The following is an 18,607-nucleotide window of genomic DNA, read 5'->3' as shown; positions in this document are numbered from 1 at the left end:
ATCCCTAGATTGATGCTCATCGCCAAAGTCCTAGGGGTACCCGGATTTTAAATCGCCTCTGTTCAATTCTTACAGTTAAGAATTCCTATCTGAAAACCATGTGACGTGTTGGTGTTGGGACATTTGTTGTAGGAGAAGCGCAGCAGAGGCTCAGTCGCTCAAGGTCACACAGGCCGACTCTGAGGACAGTCACACCTTCCTCCAAGGGGTCCTCTAGGTCCTTTGATACCGCCTGGTGGGCGACTGTGCTCCCCCGCCTGCCCCTACCCCTGGCTCCTGCAAAGTGGGGTGAGAGGGCAAGGGAGAGACCCCTCCTAAGGGGAGGAGCAGCAGCAGGCTTTGATTCTCTGCGTGGTTCCTTTTGCCTTTTCACGGTTCTATACACTTGAACTCCTCGCCTTTCCCCTCAAGACTCGCCCCCCGGCCAACTGGTCCCTTGGTGCTTTGTCGCCAGCCTGAGATGGGGCGCCAGCGCCTGCTCGGAAGGTGAGGGACTCCGCAAACTGCGGCGTGGGCCACACGCTGCAGAAAGTGACCAGAGTGCTGACCTCCCCGAGCCGGACTGCCCTCCCCCCACCAAGGGAGCACCCCGTCCGGTCGGCCACGCGCGAGGGAGACGCGTGCAAGGCTCGGGCCCGGGCGGGCCTCCAGCGCGCCGGCTCCCGGGCTGCAGGGCGAGCGGCTCGCGGAGGCTCGGGCGGCAGGAGGAGCGTGTGAGCTGTGGGCGTCCCTTTAAGAGCGGCCGGCGGACCCGGCCTCCGCCTCTCAGTCCGCGGAGCGCGCCGGCGGCCACCTGGGCTCGCGGCGGCCGGGTCGCGGCGGAGGCGGGAGAGGGGCCCCGACGCCAGGTGCCGGGAGCCGCGGGGCGCGTGGCCGGCCGGAGGATGCGGGAGCGCATCTGGGCGCCGCTGCCGCTGCTGCCGCTGCCGCTGCTGCTGCTGCTGCTCCCGCCGCCGCTGTGGGGCGGCCCCCCGGACAGCCCGCGCCCGGAGGCGCAGCGCGAGCCCGGGCCCCTGCAGCCCTTCGACCTGCTCTACGCCAGCGGCGTGGCCGCCTACTACAGCGAGGACTACGAGCGAGCCGTGCGCGACCTGGAAGCGGCGCTGCGCAGCCACCGGCGCCTGCGGGAGGTCCGCGCGCTCTGCGCCCGCCGCTGCGCCGCCCGCAGCCCGCTCGCGCCCCCCGGCGCCGGCCCCGCGGCCGAGCTGCCCTTCTTCCGCGCGCTGCTGGAGCGCGCCCGCTGCGCCCGCCGCTGCCAGGCCGAGCGCCTCGGGGGCCCCGCGTCCCGCCACCGCGTCAGCGACGATGTGCGCAGCGACTTCCAGCGCAGAGTGCCCTACAACTACCTGCAGCGGGCCTACATCAAGGTACCCAGGGCGCACAGCCCGGCACCCCCCAACCCTCCCCAAGGTGCCCAGGGCGCACAGCTCGGCCCCCCCCTCGAGCCCTCCCCAAGGTGCCCAGGGCGCACAGCTCGGACCCCCGCCCTCGAGCCCTCCCCAGGGTACCAGAGCGCACAGCTCGGACCCCCCCCCCCGCCCCGAGCCCTCCCCAGGGTACCAGAGCGCACAGCTCGGACCCCCCCCCCCCCCGCCCCGAGCCCTCCCCAGGGTACCAGAGCGCACAGCTCGGAACCCCCCCCGCCCCGAGCCCTCCCCAGGGTGCCCATGGCGCACAGCTCGGTCCCCCCCTCGAGCCCTCCCCAAGGTACCCAGAGCGCACAGCTCGCGCCCCCCCCCCCCGCCCTCCCCAAGGTACCCAGGGCGCACAGCTCGCGACCCCCCCAGCCGTCCCCAAGGTGCCCAGGGAGCACAGCCCGCGCCCCCCAGCCCTCCCCAAGGTGCCCAGGGTGCACAGCTCACGCCCCCCACCCTGGAGCTCTCCCCAAGGTGCCCAGGGCGCACAGCTCGCTCCTCCGCCCCAGCCCTCCCCAAGGTGCCCAGGGCGCACAGCTCGCCCCCCCGCCCCGCCTCCTCGAGCCCTCCCCAAGGTGCCCAGAGCCCCCAGTTCGCGCCCCCACTCTCTGGAGCCCTCCCCACTGCCCCAGTCCCCTTGGCGCTCGGCTCCTTAACCTCTCAGTGCGGGTCTCCTTCAACCTGCCCGTCCCGTGTTCGTGCATCTCCTATCTGGTCGCCCAGGCTCCCTAACACACACCAGATGGGACCTGCTCAAGCCATTAGCTCGTTGGGCATCAACTTGTCTCTGGAACAGAGGACTACACTGATGAGACGATGCTTGAAGTATCCATTCAGCACTAACTTCGGAGACTTTGGCAAAACTGGGTCTAGCATAAGGTCTTCTCTTGCTTCATTTCTTGGTCTAACCTCACCCCAGTTTCCCTTCGACTCCACTCTCATCCCTCCTACACTCCAGTCTGCACCTTGTCTCTGAAGTTTACAAGAAAACATCCTCCAAATAGCAGGGTTAAAGGTTGACTTGCTCTGAAACAAATTTGGTGTCCTCTCTTACAAAACAGTAAAGATCAAAAGTAGGGGAGAAGGTGTGGTGGAAGGAGGTGAATCTGTGTGAGGCAGTCTCACTCAAAGTGTCTACCCAAAGTGCTGAGTTTTCCTCCAGAAGACCTTTGGTAGAGGATTTCCAATTTCTGGAAATAAGCATTGGAGTTATTTGACATCAGATGCCTAATACTCTCTTTTAGGTGTATTCAATCTGCCTGAAGTTTGTGTTAGGAGATATACGGTGTATATTGGCATTTTATCCGTATTCACAATTTTGATGATCCATCTGGATGCTTCAGCAAAAAGAATTTAGTTTGAGTTTCTGGAACCCCCCCCCCCCACCCCGGCAATTCATGTTGCTCTGAACTTACACTTTCTCCCCCATCCCCCATTTTCTGGCTTTTTATGTCAATATATCACTGTCCCCTCTGCACCTGCTAAAGTGGCTTAGTGGGTTGTCCTACAGTAGCGTTAGCCAATACACCAGGCTACATTTCTAGGATCGCAGAAATACACACCATGTACAGATACATGTGCACACCATCCTACAAGGTCTGCGCTCTCGTGGGAAGGACACTGGAGATTTTGCAGTTGTTTGTGGAGCTCAGGAAATCACAGCCGAGACTAATACTTAACTTCCACTGCTATGGTTGAGAGGCTGGAGTTCACTAGACTAATACAACTTGGGCGAGAAATGAGGATCAAGCCTGAATCCTTTCCAGGATTCTCTTCTGCTTGCTTTTGCCTCTTGATGAATTTGCTAAACCATGTGTTAAGTATAAGCCTGATATTTTTTGGATGAATAGTGTAATTTTTCGTGGTCTTGGAGAAATCAGTCAATAGTCAAGAGAGAGGAGACCTTGAGTGCCCGACAGCCGAAGATCTGCTGAGTCAGTTTACAGAACAGAACGTGGGTGGCCGAGTTTGGTCCTGATAGCACAGTCTTCCTGGTGGGAGTCTCAGATGTGAGGTTGGCAGTCCTGCTGATAGTTCTGTCGCACATCTTGGGGAGATTTTCCTTTTTCATGTCTGGAGAAGGAATGCATATTCCTTTTCAGTCCTGTAAAAATAAATAACCATGAGGCAACTCTTACGATGTGGATTTCTTTAGTTCTGTAATTAAGCTTCCCTCACTGTTCGTGTTACGTTGATCAGTGATTCTGCTTCAGTCCTCTGGTCGGAGGTCAAAGAAGGTGAAGTTATAGGTTTGACATGCCTCAGATTTTTAGCACTGAATTGGTTATAGGAATTAGTCACTTGTGGGCACCTCTGTGGGTGAACTGTTGGGTGTGATCCAATGAACCAACGTAGTTTAAGAAGTTCTCCCCAAAACATGTGAACCCATGTGCTCATTTCTGTTTTGCCAGCAGTGTTTCTGAGGGCAGAACAATTATCTTCTCCCTTTTCATGTCGACTCTAATAAGCTAAGTTTCTTGGATCTACATAATTGATAATCTCTGAAAGAGGAGATATTTGTATTTCTTTGGAAGTTCATTTTTGATGGCTGAGTTTGTAGGAGTGTGTCTGGGAACGTGTAAAAGGTGTACCGCGGTTCCTCCCTCCCCTCTCCCAAGAACGCTGCAGTTTCAGCCTCTGCTTGGCTTCCTGGGAATTTTAATCATAAACACATGCATGCACGCACGCACCCATGCATGCAGACACCATCCTTTGAGAGTAAAACAAAACTCTCAAATAATAACAAAGTGTAGTCAGGCTCTGACAAGTGTGGATTCAGAAGTATTTACTCCCTGATTATAGAATGTGAATGTGTCTGGCTGTGCCTGGATATGAGCATGGCCCCTTATGTCCTTAAGTTGCTTTTGACATCAGGGACTCCATTTGCACTTCCCAGAGGATAATCCTGGGCCACACTAAATCCAGCGAGGAGTTTACAGTCAGAATTTGAGAACTTGGAAATCCATAATATGGTCAGAACTAGTGGGCTTCCTAGAAATAAGGAAGTACAGTTATTCGCATGTCAGGATTTACCAGCTGTAGGTGCTCTCCGGAGTTGGTGAGCCTCTGATGGAAGCAGATCCTTTATACTGATGTGTTGGAGAGGAAGAGGCATTGAGAATTAGGAAATCCAAGTCCCTGTAAGTTCAGTTGGTCATGTCACTGATGAGGGGAGGGAAAGGGACTCTTTCAGTGTTACATATTGCATGGCAAAGCCAACACGATTTGATGAAATGAGCACAGGGCTGGTAGTCGGAGTCTCACCTTTGCCAGTAACGGATGCCCATGCTTGTACTGTGCCTGCTGCCCCATTGGGTCGCCTCAGGTCCCAGGGAATGCTGCAGTCCCCAGGGCTATCCCTCTGCCAGATTTGGACAGCTCCAGGGATGAGTAGGTCCTTATCCTGGGGTGTAGCAGACACTCCCTGCATGTCTCTTAAGCTCGGCTCTGTAGAATCTTCCTTGAGAGCTGGCATGTTGGGAATTGGTCTGGACAGCTATGAGGCAGCAGCTTCACTTGGTTCCTAGCCACACCTTTCTGTTTAAGTGCATGGTGAGACTCCTCAAACTTTGATGTTTATCGGATTATAAGATATAACTCATGATTCATAGCCCAAAGCCTAAAATAGAACTTTCCTCATAGTATTGTTTGCTCAGAAACCTTCCATGGTTTCTCCTTGCTGCCTTATAAAGTGCATAGAGTTAAGTGCGGCATCCACAGCCCAGCTTCCCCTTAACTTCCTGGCACTATCCCCCTCACTGGCCACCCTCTAGCCTGAGCCAACCATGGCTGCTTGGTCTCAGGTAGCTGATACTTTTGCATATCTAGGCTTTGTTTATTCTCTAGAAGGCATGTGGGCTCTAGCATGGGATGGATCTAGAATTGAAATTTATCTCCTCAAAAAAAAAAAAAAAGAAAAGAAAAGAAATTTATCTCCTCAATCTCTGGCTGTGTGACCTTCTGACCTTGAGCAAATTACATAAACTTTCTGAGCTTTACTTCCTCCCTATGCCACATGGGGTGATAAGAGGACTTATCTGATTGGTTTAGGTTAGGTTTAAGGGAAGATTTGCATAAAGCACTCAGGAGGGCCTATTTCTCAAAAAAACAACAACAACATAAAAAACAACAAAAAAAAAAACCAAAACAATGGAGACAGCTTCCTTCTTCTTATTAGTTACAGTAATAGATTTTCTCTCCTCCTGTACATGTTCAAATGGTCACTCTCCTAACACAAATATACCTGCTTCTGTGAGGCCCTCCTTCATGCCCTCTGCAACTCCCAAGAGAGCACCCTTCCTGCCTCCTTTGCATGTCCACAGCAAGGAATTTCTTCCTTTCATAACATGTTTCATTTTTAACCTCGTTTCCTGAAAATTCATACCTATCACTTACCTGAGCTCCTTGACATCAAGAACTGTCTTAGTCGTTTTTGCATATCCTAAAGTGGGAGTTTCCGATCTGGATGATTTAATAGATGAGTGATTATTATTAATCATCTGGGCATTAAAAATATGATTTAAAAATATATGATTTAAAATTAAAGATTTAGGTATAGTAGGTCTGAGTTGGTCCTTAGCATCTATATTCCCCCTAAATATCTAACACAGAGGGCAGTTGCAACAAATGCTCAGTGTATGTTTGTTGAATGAATAATAGCTTGGTTTCTTGCATGTGAAATATTGTAGGGAAAGGTCTCTGAGTGGCAGCAGGAGGTGTTGTCACAGGACTTATTCAGTTTCCCTGCTGATCAGAGGCTGGAGATAGTTACAGAAAGACAAGATTCCTTGACTTCTCACTCTTTTCTACTTGTAAGTTCTGGCGAATATTGTAGACGTCTGTTCCTTTCTCCTTCATCTTTTTCTCCTAATTACTACTTAAAGCTATGTTTCAGAATACCCTTGGTTGACATATTGTGCCTATATTCTATATATTTGTTGAATTTAAACAAATGTAAGACAGGGAGGTTTTTTCCTCATTTCTGTGATCTATAATCAGGACTAGTTTGACAGTGACTGTTTTTCTCCCACCGTTCCCAGCCATTCAATAAAAAACAAAAAAACAGCAAAAAAAAAATAGTGGCGCTTATTTATTTTTTTTACTTAAAACAAGCTTACCCCTGCCTGTTTTGTTTCTGAGTTGGTGCTTTGGGCCATTTGACCTTTGTTTTTCTTCTCAGAATTAAAGCGGGGGTGGGGGGGGAGGAAATAGCAATTAAGTTAGGCAATCCTATCTCCCTCCTGAAGTCATCTCCCTAAACTCCCTTTTTCTTGACCATAATCTATTTTATTAGTGGTTTCTCAAAAAGAAAAGTAAACTCAAGGAACTTTCTCACTTTTATTCTGCTTTATCAACTTTTTTCTTTCTAGAAGAATGCCTTAACAAAACAAAACAAACAGAAAATGGAAACCCTAAGTCACACTGCACAATATAAATCCCGTTAGTTCAGAATAAAAACCTTTTTTGTATCCCATTTTTAAATCTCTCTTTTTTTAACCTAAATGTAGACTGTGTACATTTTGCCCCCCAAATTATTTCAAATAGGAAGTCGAATTTATGTCTTCTTGAGATAGCTGTCCTGGAATTGTCCTAGGGATTATTTCCTCAGACGATGAGGCCTTTTTTTTTTTTTTTTTTTGGTGGGTCTCACAATTTCACAATTGATCCTTTTTTAATGCTTGAGTCATCAAAATCCACTAGTACCATCTTTCTGTCCCATTTCTTAGGAAGGAAATATGGGAAATTGTTTGTCTAGCAGCTTTTAGGTCCTTTGAGCCAAGTAATCAGAATCTTAGTCGTCTCCCAGAGGGCTGGCCATGTGGAGTCCCGGCCAGCTACTGAGATGACAAATAGTGCCACAGAGGCTTTCTTTTCTTTTCTTTTCTTTTCTTTTCTTTTCTTTTCTTTTCTTTTCTTTTCTTTTCTTTTCTTTTCTTTCTTTCTTTCTTTCTTTCTTTCTTTCTTTCTTTCTTTCTTTTTTTAAAGATCTTATTTATTTATTCATGAGAGACACACAGAGAGAGGCAGAGACACAGGCAGAAGGAGAAGCAGGTTCCCTTTGGGGAGCCTGATGCGGGACTCGATCCCAGGACCCCAGGATCAGGACCTGAGCCAAAGGCAGATGCTCAGTCACTGAGCCACCCAGGTGTCCTGCCACAGAGGCTTTCAAATTCAGTTTGATCAGAGTAGCAACTGCTTACAAGTTTTCTCCTCAGTCTGGGGAATCAGGGATTCCTTTACAGGTTTTAATCAAGGAAAGCAATAAACTGCTGGTCTCTCTTCACAGATCCCCTGTCTGAGAATCGAATGTATTCTGTTGCTAATACCATTTGCTCATGGATAAACTCCAAAGGGAAAGCTGCGTGGACATCCTTTGGGAATGTTTAATAAAATGTCAGCTTGCTTCATGGGGGGAGCATGATAACGTTCTGAAAGGGGGGGGGGGTAAGTTCACCTAAAATGAAAATCCACTATAGTAGTGGTTTCCTTTGCCAAGGAATTGAGTAAACTGGATTTCTTAGAATCACACCCAGATCTTCGAGCTGGGAGAGAGGGACAAGTGTTTTTGCTCCAAAAATGTGGTTTAGCAAGGGTGACAGGTGGTAATATTAGACAGGCATGGACTTCATGACCACAGAGGGTGGGTGCAACACTGTTACTTAATAGCTGATGGTCTCAGACTTTCCATGACAGATCAAGAAGAATTGGGGCGCCCGGGTGGCTCAGGGGTTGAGTGTCTGCCTTTGGCTCAGGTTGTGATCCCAGGGTCCTGGGATCGAGTCCTGCATCAGGCTCCCTGCAGGGAGCCTGCTTCTCCTTCTGCCTGTGTCTCTGCCTCTCTCTCTGGGTCTCTCATGAGTGAATGAATAAAACCTTAAAAAAAAAAAAAAAAAAAAGGAGAGTCAGTAGGTGGAGGTGCATGCAGAAGGTAGGTGTTCTAATGTATGGCCAGTGCTTTTTCCAGGCTCTACGCTGTGGGCATGGCTCCCTCTTGAAGGGTAGCGTCTGCTGAATCAGGGGTACAACAGAGACCTATGGTGGGCCGATGGCCTTCAGAGACAAAGCAACCACAAGACATAGCTTCCTGGACTGCCCTGCCCACCCTGCATTTTCATTCACATGATGCATAGGCCACTCAGCCAAGAGTCATCGTTGTCTGGTGGAACAGTTTGCATTTCTCATTAGGAAAAATAATGTCTCCTGTCTTGTTTTCCATTCAGCTGTTCTCTATAATTCTTTTTCTGTCCTTTTATGCATCCCTCCTTTTCCTGCTGTCTGACTTCCTAGCTGTGTAATTCCATGAGGCCTAACCCTCATTTGCCAAATGGCCTAAACGCCTCTTTAAAAAATGATTTGCTATGCTTGAGTGCTGAGTATGATATTTGGTTTTCAGGACTGAAGGGGGATGCAGACTATTGTCAGAAGAAGCTGGTTTCACTTGGCCGCACCCCTCTCTGCTTTATTTTACTATTAGTACCTAACTTCTCTGTTTCTACCTCTCCTCCCTGATTCCTTGTCCTATCAGCGATCCACACAGTGCAATCACATCTAAAAAGGAGAAGGCGGAAGGGGTTGATGGAGGAGAGAGAAAAGCAGGTAGTGGTAGAGGCAATATCAGGTTTCTGGTTCTACTGAAATGAAGGCCACAGAGCCTCTTATTTAACTGGATACACAGACACTGGTGTCTACTTCCATGAAACTTTATTTATGTTGCTTTCCCCCGTATGCTTTGTGCAAGACTTGGGCATATGCTGGGAAGATGTTCCCCTCCCCTCCTGGCTTCCCATGTTTCTGCAGCTGCTCAATTGCCACATCCATGGAACATCGGTGTTAACAACCATCCCATTTTACAGATGGGAAAATAAAGCCTCCTTTATTTTCCCATAAAGCCTGGAGGCTTTATTTTCCCATCTGAAAACACAGACTCAACCAAATTAAAGTGAAACACATTATTTGCTAAATGGAATAAATGCTGAAATTCTACTCACTTCTGAGAAAAACTCAGGAATAGGAATCTAGGTTGTTGCTCTTCCCCAGTAAGCCTAACAAAAATGAGTGAGGCGGAGACTCTCTTTGGAAGGGGAATGAAGAAATAAAGCCAGAGCGAGGGAGACCCAAGATGTCAGATTTTCCAGGAGTTCAAAAGTATCAGAATGATCCTCCTGGAATCCATTTATCTGCAAAGAGTGGATTCAATTTTTTGTGCAAGTAATGGGATACTGCTGAGGATCACAGTGTAATTAGACTGGAACTCAGGAAAGGACCAGAGAAAAGCAGGAGATATAGTGAAATAAATAAATCCAAAGCAAAACAGAGAAACTGTTAATAAACCTTCAATCACCAAAACGTTAAGTGAACCCGTTTTGATTTATTTTTCCTCCTTGCATGTTAAATTTTTAGCTCTTGCTCTGCCAAGATCAATAGGCTTGCATGAAGAAATCAACACATAATTAGGACTCCAGACACAGTGAATTACTCTAAAACCAGATTTGGCTGTTTTTAGAAGAATGACCTCGAATTATGGTATCAAAGACTAATCCAGAAGACCATACTAATTATTTTCCCCCTGAAGCAAGAGCTATTTCTTAATATTTTTTAGATTGAATCCAGGATCAATAATCAGCATTTGATTCTAGCATATGGCATTTAGAAATGCCACCAGGGACAGAGTGTACAGTCAATCATTGTTTCTACAGGATCGCCAAAGGCTCATTTACGCAGTGGAGTCTGCAGGATTTCAGGTCAGTAGGCATTTAAGCTGGAGTTTCCAAATCTTGGCCTATTGATATTTTGGGATGAATAATTCTTTGTTGTGATGGGCTGTTCTGTACATTTTAGGACAGTTAGCAGCATCCCTGGGCTTTAGCTACTAGATAGCAGTAGCAACACTTTCAATCCGCCTCCCAGCTATGACAACAAAAACTTCATACATTGCAGAAAGTCTCTTGGGAGTCAAAATCACTTCACACCAGGAACCACTGACTTAAATATTTAGCCATATTTAATATAACTGAGCATTAAGGTTAGGCAAGTATAAAGCAAGTTTTTGACGATATATGCTGGAGGGCAGTATGCTCACTGATCATGATATTAATGAAAATGAGAATGTTTGGCTATAATTTGACACCCTTTATGGGGGGAAACCCATTGGAAATAGAGCTATTTCTCCAAGATGCAAACCACTGGGCTCATCTCCTATGAGCCACGGTCCTCCCCCGTGGGTGCACTAATTCAGCTGGTGTGAGAGAGCAGAGGCTCTGGTTTCTCTCTACTTATACTTATCAATTGAATGTGATAGGACAGGTTGCTTTAGCAATACAAGCTAACACTCCTTAGTTCTAAACTCCAGACTCCAGGATTAACTTACATCACTTCCTACTCGGAGTATACCCAAACCCAATCATTTAAAAGTAATTCACTGCAACTCTTCATTTTCTTGCAGTTAGCTCTGTGTTACATGTAATCTTAGGAAACAGCTGGACTCAAACCCTAAACAGAGGAAGTCTGAAAAGCGGGGAATATAAATAAGAGGGCATCAGGGGCAAGAAGAAATGACACAGATTTAGAGAAAGAGAGAGTCAGAGTGGTTCCCAGTCTGTTACACCACAAGCTGGGTGGCTTATTGACAGGAGAAATCTCTCTCCCAGTTCTGGAGGCTGTGAGGCCAAGATCATGGCATGTAGATGCAGTGTCTGGTGGGAGACCTGCTTTGCTGTAACCTCACATGGCTGAAGGGGCCAGGGAGCTTTCTAGAGTCATGATTGTAATAAAGGTCACTAATCCCATAAGTGAGGACTCCGCCTTCACAACCTAATAACCGCCCAAATACCCATCTCCTGATACCTGGGGGACTAGGTTTCAACATACGAATTTCAAGAGGACACAGACATTCAGACCCCACCAAAGGGAGAGAAATAAAGGGAGAAAGATGGAGAGTTGATAGAAACAAGGAAAACAAGAGCAGGGGCGCCCAGGTGGCTCAGTGGTCAAGCGTCTGCCTTCAGCTCAGGTCATGATCCCCGGGTCCTGGGATTGAGTCCCACAGCGGGCTCCCTGCATGGAGCCTGCTTCTCCCTCTGCCTGTGTCTCTGCCTCTCTCTGTGTCTCTCATGAATAAATAAATAAAATCTTTTTTAAAAAAATAGGAAAACAAGAGCAATGAAATCAAAAGTTCAGGCAGGGTCCCACACATGAAAGGAAGTGGCGGGAAGCAGCAGGTGGGTGTCACACGCTGACTTCCACGTCTGTCCTAAAATCAGTCGTTCCGAAGCAGATGTTGGTCCTGCAGTGTCATAGCAGAGATGGTGGGAAAGCTGGAGAATTAACTGAATCCACAGTACATGTGTGTTTAAAGAGTACATTTAATTGATCATAGGTGTTAAAAGAATGTGTCTTAGTCTGAGGCTTGAAAAAAAAATCAATATATGGTGATATATGAAATGCTACTTTTAAGGAAATTTCACCAATAATTACAGTTATAAATGCAGTGCCTCAAAAGCGAAGTCCAAGTGAATTGTGGTTTCAGTGACTTTTTAAGTTTGTTAAGGGAAATGCCATTTTGCCACTTCTGGTTTCTTTGAAATTCTAGGAGCAGCTCAACCTTCCATTTTACGGTGTGCCAAGTTACTCACTGTCTTTATGATTCCGTGTCTAACCCTGTAAAAAGATAATTAAGTTACCTTAAAAGAACCGACCATGGGGGTGCCTGGGTAGCTCAGTTGGTTAAGCGTCTGCCTTTGGCTCGGGTCATGACCTGGGGTCCTGGGATGGGGCTGGGAGTCCGGATCCCTGCCCATTGGGGAGCCTGCTTCTTCCTCTCCTCCTCACTCATGCTCTCTCTCACTATCTCTGTTGCTAGCTCTATAAATAAATAAATAAATAAATAAATAAATAAATAAATAAATAAGTTTTTACAATTAAAAAAAAACATTCAGACTTAGCTTTGAGACAGTATATTTTATAACCATAATTCTTAGTAATGATAGATATTATTTGTTTGCTGTTACTGTGTTTCAGGTATTACATTAAAAGCTTTACCAACTTTTCCCATCAAATTTTCTTAATCACCCTAATATAGATCTTAGCACAGTTGACCCTTGAACAACACAGGGGTTAAATGCACCAACCCCCACACAGTTGAAAATCCTCATACAAGTTTTGATCCCCCAACAACTTAACTACTAATGGTTTACAGTTGTCCTGAAGCCTTTACCAGTAGCCTCGATAGCCAGTTCAGAGGTATTTTATGTGTTACATGTATTATATACTGTATTCTTACAAGAAGTAAGCTAGAGAAAATGTTATTAAGAAAATCGTAAGAAGAAGGGGTACTTGAGTGGCTCAGTCGGTTAAGCATCCCCACTCCTAGTTTCCACTCAGGTCATGATCTCAGGGTCCCGAGATGGAGCCCAGTGTGGAGCTTCCTACTCTGTGCAGAGTCTGCTCAGGATTCCTCCTCTCTCCCTCTCTCTCTGCCCCTCCACCCACTTGCACGTGCTAGTGCACTTGCTCTTTCTCTCTCTAAAATAAGTAAATCTTTAAAAGCAGAAAGAAGATAAGGTGAAAATACATTTACAGCACCATGCTATGTTTACTGAAAAAAATCTGTAAGTGAACCTGCGCAGTTCAAACCTATGCCGTTCGGTGGTCAGTGCATAATTGTCATTTTGCTATAGGGACACGGAAGCTTAAAAGGTTAATATGTCTGGTGTCATACAATTAGTACAATGTAACAGAGTCAGAACCTGAACCCAGGTTTTTCTGATGACAAAACCTGAGTTCTCATGTGCTTCTCTTGGCTGGTGTTTTGGCATCAAACAGACCTATATTCAAAAAGTCCTGCCTTTTAAGCATCATGTGACCTGGGAAAACTCACCTATATGAGCCCAAGTTTCTTATCTGGAAAATGGGTGGTAGTTACACCTACTTTCCTGGGTTCTTGTGAGAAGTTATTAATGAAAACTGTGGGCTCACCTAGGTTGGCATTGACACAAAAATGCATATTCTTTGCCTCTTGGCATCTGGGTCGAGGGCAAATTGTGAGGAAAGGTGAAAGACAAAAAAGAAGTTAAGCCAGTATACCCTGATAAACTGAGAGGATGATTACACATGCAGTAGATACAGAAAACTCAGAGACACAAAAACCCCAAACTTGACCTGCTCAGTTCGAGCTACTGGCTTCGAGTTCAATTCTCTCTACAATGGAGCTCTGCCTTCTTGCACCACTGGGCTAAAACAAAAATCATCTTCTGCCCGGGCACTTGGGACTGTGTTGTAAAAAGTCCTTTTGCTCTCTTCCCCACTATATTTTTGGTCCTTTTGATTTCACAATTTCCTTGAGATTGTGGCCTCTTCTTTGTATTTTTCCAAAAAAAGTTGACTCTCTTCAAACACATTCCAAACCTTCTCTGTTTCCTATTATTAGATAAAATCTCTTCCCTCAGACCAACAAGTCTTGGGAATTTTAAGTCCCTTGAGCCTCTTCCCCACCCTCATCTTGAGTACCCCTTTGGGGATGGCCTAGGTTTGGGAATCCAAAAAATATCTCTTTATCACAGACACCAAAAATGTGACTACTTCTTATATAACAGGTTATTGGGTGAGTAGCTCAAGTAACAATGGGAAGGTAATCAGTCTAGGATCAAGCAATATGGGCTTTATCTCTACTTTTATCACTGATGTTTCTCTCTAGCCCTTCAGGTGTCCTTTTGGACAAGGGCAACATTGGACCAGATGGCCTAAGAGCTGGTTTCTCTCTGCCAACCAGAGATTCTATGATACTTGAGTGGACTGGTACAGAGATTCAGCTGTCTGCCTGTGGAAAAGAAGAATGTGATGAGAATCTAATGGAATACAAAGTAGAATGAGATACCAGGAATTTGAAAGGTCACAAGAAAGGATGTCCTTTCATTATGTCTGATGCCAGTCCATCAGTGGACTGGCATCAGACTAGCAGAACCTGAAAGGAGGTCACACTAGTATTAACTCAGTGGTACTTTTAAGAGGTTATTAGATAAATATGGGTTATGTTCAGGAAGGACAAAAAGATAGATAAAAGACTCAAAGCTATGTTTTATAAGAGAAAAGTTGAAATAGGGATGAAAAGACTAAAGAAAAAAGTTGTAGAAGTTTGGACTGAAGAGCCAGGCCCATGCACGTAGCACAAGTTAAAGAGAACAAGATCTTGGCTCAAACATGGAAGATTTTCCTAACACCGAGAGCTTTTTAGATATTATCAGGAACCCCAGGAGAAGGTGTTTGAACATGAGTCTGACAAATGTTTAATAGGGAGGCTGCATTTAAGGTTCACGCACTGAAGTGATACTGTGAGATGGATAAGATTTAACGTTTTTTTTTTTTCCAATATAGACTTAATAAGACTCTACATTCTTATGAAATGAAGATTTCTCTTACACCCACAGATGGGCTATCATTAAATACTTTTTCTTTTTAAAGTATTTTATTTATTTATGACACACACACACACACAGAGAGAGAGAGAGAGAGAGAGAGAAGCAGGCTCCATGCAGAGAGCCTGATGTGGGACTCGATACCGGGACTCCAGGATCATGCCCTGGGCTGAAGTAGGCACTAAACCGCTGAGCCACCTGGGCTGCCCTGAAATACTTTTTCATGGGGAAAGTCCTCCATCTCTTTCTCTGTCCTGCTTCTCCATGATGGCTTATGTAATCTGAGACCAGGGTCACCAGCACCTGCCGTATAAATAACTTACTTACAGGGTGTGAAAGAGGAAAAAGGAAAAAATAAAACAGCACACACTCATGGAATATTTAGCAGTAACAATAGCCACATGTATAAATCACATCAGTCCTCGGATTTCTGGCTCAGGTGTCTTCTGAGGTAACAACTAAAGAGAATTGAGTTTCAATTACAGAGTACCACTGAGGGACGCCTGGATGGCTCAGCGGTTAAGCGTCTGCCTTCGGCTCAGGTCCTGATCCTGGGATCCGGGATCGAGTCCCACATGGGGCTCCCTGAACAGAGCCTGCTTCTCTGTCTGCCTATGTTTTTGCCTCTCTCTGTGTCTCTCATGAATAAATAAATAAAATCTTTAAAAAATTAGAAAAAAAGAGTACTACTGAAAATTTTTAAATTGGATTTATAACAATGGATCAAAATATCCATGCTTAGGAGCTGACGGTGGGTACCCCTGTCTTAGCAAGCACATCATAGTGTACTTGGAAAACCCAGTTTTGTTTACAGAGCCTTTGCAGAGCTCTTCTAATTTGCCTTACTTGCATGCTATCCAGAGGCCTGTCCAAAACCTGGCCATATTCCACACTGTACTTTGAGTTCTCAAGCCTTGGCCAAAGTTACTTCTCATCGGTTTCCTATATGGGTTTCTAGGGGTCTGCCTGGGACTGCCTGGTAAAGAATACTTAAAGGATGTTAAATCATTTGTAAATATTTATAGAATCCCTTATCTGTCTCCCTCCTCTCTGAAATGGCTCTCTTACCCTCTAAATGGGAGGGGAAGTCATGCCTGCTACTCTTGGGGAAGAGGGCCGTGGAAGTCCAGGCTCTGTGCTCAACCAGCTGGCCAAGCAGGGGCAGGGAGGGTGAGCATGGTTTTCCCTTTGTGTTTGGCTGAAGTAGGACACTTATTGTCACCAGCATTTCTATTCTGTTAATGCCTAACCTTTCTGGTCCTTTAGTTAGAGAAAACATGCTTCTGGGTTTGTTTTTTGGTTTTTTGTTTTTTTGGGTTTTTTTTTGTTTGTTTGTTTTTGTTTTGTCAGTCCCCATAGGCATTTCCAGTTTGTAGGCTTCTCCAAAGTTCCATCTGGGATATTTGGGAGACAAAAAGAAAATCCAGAAAATTCGCTGTTATGTTCAAGTGCTGGGTCCCGAGCCAGTCCACCTTATTCATGCCACTTTTTGGTCCGTTACAGTATGTCCAGAGTTTTTAGGTGTAATTAATGAGACATCTAAGGAGAAATGAGTTTATTCCATCTTGTTGAGAACCATAAGTCTCCAGGCAGACTCTTTAAGTGATCTTTAAATTACCAGGATGATGATGAATGCAGTTTGGAGTGGGCCTGATTTCAAGACTCTGACAGAGCTGTTACCAGTGCTTTACTGCAAGAATCTATGGAAAAATCTTTCTGATCTCTGACAAAAGTCTTTAGTCAACCTTCTTTCATCAACACTGCATGAAATCTAAGTAAATCAACTGGACTGTGTCACTGTTTATTGTTGAGTATTCTTTTCTACTCCTGCTTTAAAAAGTCCTGCTTATAAAGAAGTCTCAGCACTTTTTGGTGAGTTACCACTAGCCTGCCCTTTCACTTGTTTATGGGTCCATAGAGGAGAGCCCTCAGGAACACCATGATTTAACTCTTCACAGATATGTAAATATTTGGTCACCCTGGTCTATATTCCCAATAGGATATATTATACAGATTTGCCTACTGTGTTATAAATGAGAAACCAATTTACATAGGACTTAAGATAAGAAGAAAATGCTCCTAAGCGATGATTCCCTTCTCTCTCTCCCATTGTCCCAGAGTAAATATTACATTATCATAATTAATACCTCCCTCGTTCTACAGATTGTGACATGTGAGCCTTTGACCTAGATTATTGATGCATAGCTGATATCACTGCTTGATTCTTTGTACTTGATCCAACTTTTATATGTCAGTTTAAGATTAACAACATGAAAAAAAAGATTAGTAACATGAAGCTGGGTGTGATACTTTGGAAACAGTACTAGAGGAAGGATTTAGAGTACTGTGGCTCTAATTATTAGATGCCGCTACCTCTGTGTGGCTGTATGATGAGGAACTTCCTCTTTCTTGGTGTTTGTTTCTTCATGTATAAAATGAGGTGATTGAAATGTATAACCTTGAAATCTCTACCAGCTTAAGTATATTTTAATGTTTGGCAGGTTATTTCCTCTGATAAACAAAGTCACTAAATGCTACTGAATTGTGAAACTTCCAGCAATCGAGTTGTTTGCTCCTTGATTTGGTCTTAATAAATCCTAGCATATTACTCTCAACGTGAAAAACTTCGATATTTAGTCACTAAAATGGTAGGTTTAGGCAACATAAATACTGAGTATATTAGAGAGGAAAGTCAAATGGGAAAGCCCTTTGAAATCATAGAACTAGGCCTTTGTAGTAGAATCAGAATCCAGAAGAAATATTTTGACCCTATTACTCAGTTCAAAAACTATCTCTCTTTTTTAACTCCAGTGTTAGAAAACAATATTGTATTTGCTACACAGTTCTATAGACGTCCCTCTGAAATTTTGTTAATAGTTAAAATTCAGTTTTATTTAAAATTTCAATTGATTAGGAGCCTGAGATTAACTCAACTCTGATATCATTTAAAACCTTAAATGGCACACTGTTTGATTATAAACAATAATTTCATAGATCCCTGAAAAAGACTTTAACTTCTTGAAACTCAGTTCCCCTTTCTGAGGAGAGTATGGAGATACTACTACTATTACTCTGTCTGTGGAACAGATCTACTGTTAGGGTTGAGGAAAGTGTTTTGAAAATGTTCAAGTTCTGTACAAATGTACAAGAAAGGTTATTTTTTATTCATAAAAGAATATGTACAGTTTATAAAATGGCTTTACCTTGTAAAATTGCTATTGCTCTGTTAATAAGATTTTGTTTTGTTTTTTATCACACTGAATTGCTCATTTTTACTTGGACTGTGGCAATATCCATCCTGGCCATAAAGCTCAATAATATGTCCTAAAAGTATTTTTCCAAATGCTTTCAAGCCTGTATAAATCAAATATGGATAGTGCAGACATATGAGAGCATATGTAGAGATTTCTTTTTGTCCTTGAAATTTTTAAGATCTCTGACTTTCTTTAATACATTCCAGACCCATGCATGCCTTTATCCCTGGGGGGTGGGGAGTGGGGAATGGACGCTGTTGCTTAAAACAATACTTGGAGCAGGAATTGTTTGATAAGGCCAGTGGTTAGAATATTTGAAGCTTCTTGTTTTGAATTCCTATGATAACATCAGCTCCTAAAGATTATCTGGCAATTTGTGGGAGATCTAGCAGCAATAAAAATGGCCCTTCGAGTAAGACTTCTAAATATGATACATGAGATAGAAAGAAATGAAAGAATGTGAACTTGTGAGGGTGGTCTAGTTGGTCCCATATTTTAGTGTGTGTGGTGGGGTGGAGGGGTGTCTCAA

General features: G+C 44.8%; 1 protein-coding gene across 1 annotated transcript in view; it reads left to right on the top strand.

The window, feature by feature from the left end:
* Positions 1 to 785: 785 nt before the first annotated feature.
* Positions 786 to 18,607, top strand: part of P3H2 (prolyl 3-hydroxylase 2) — a 150,344-nt gene continuing 132,522 nt past the window's right edge. Inside the window, exon 1 of the mRNA XM_025425348.3 lies at positions 786 to 1,367. Within this exon, the coding sequence (XP_025281133.1) occupies positions 885 to 1,367 (483 nt within the window). The 5' untranslated portion in view covers positions 786 to 884. The remainder of the gene's footprint in view (positions 1,368 to 18,607) is intronic.

The sequence above is a fragment of the Canis lupus genome, chromosome 34, assembly GCF_003254725.2.
Source record: "Canis lupus dingo isolate Sandy chromosome 34, ASM325472v2, whole genome shotgun sequence".
In the NCBI taxonomy this organism is placed as follows: domain Eukaryota; kingdom Metazoa; phylum Chordata; class Mammalia; order Carnivora; family Canidae; genus Canis; species Canis lupus.
Note: the sequence above shows the minus strand (reverse complement) of the source record. Positions and strands in the feature narration are given on the sequence as shown.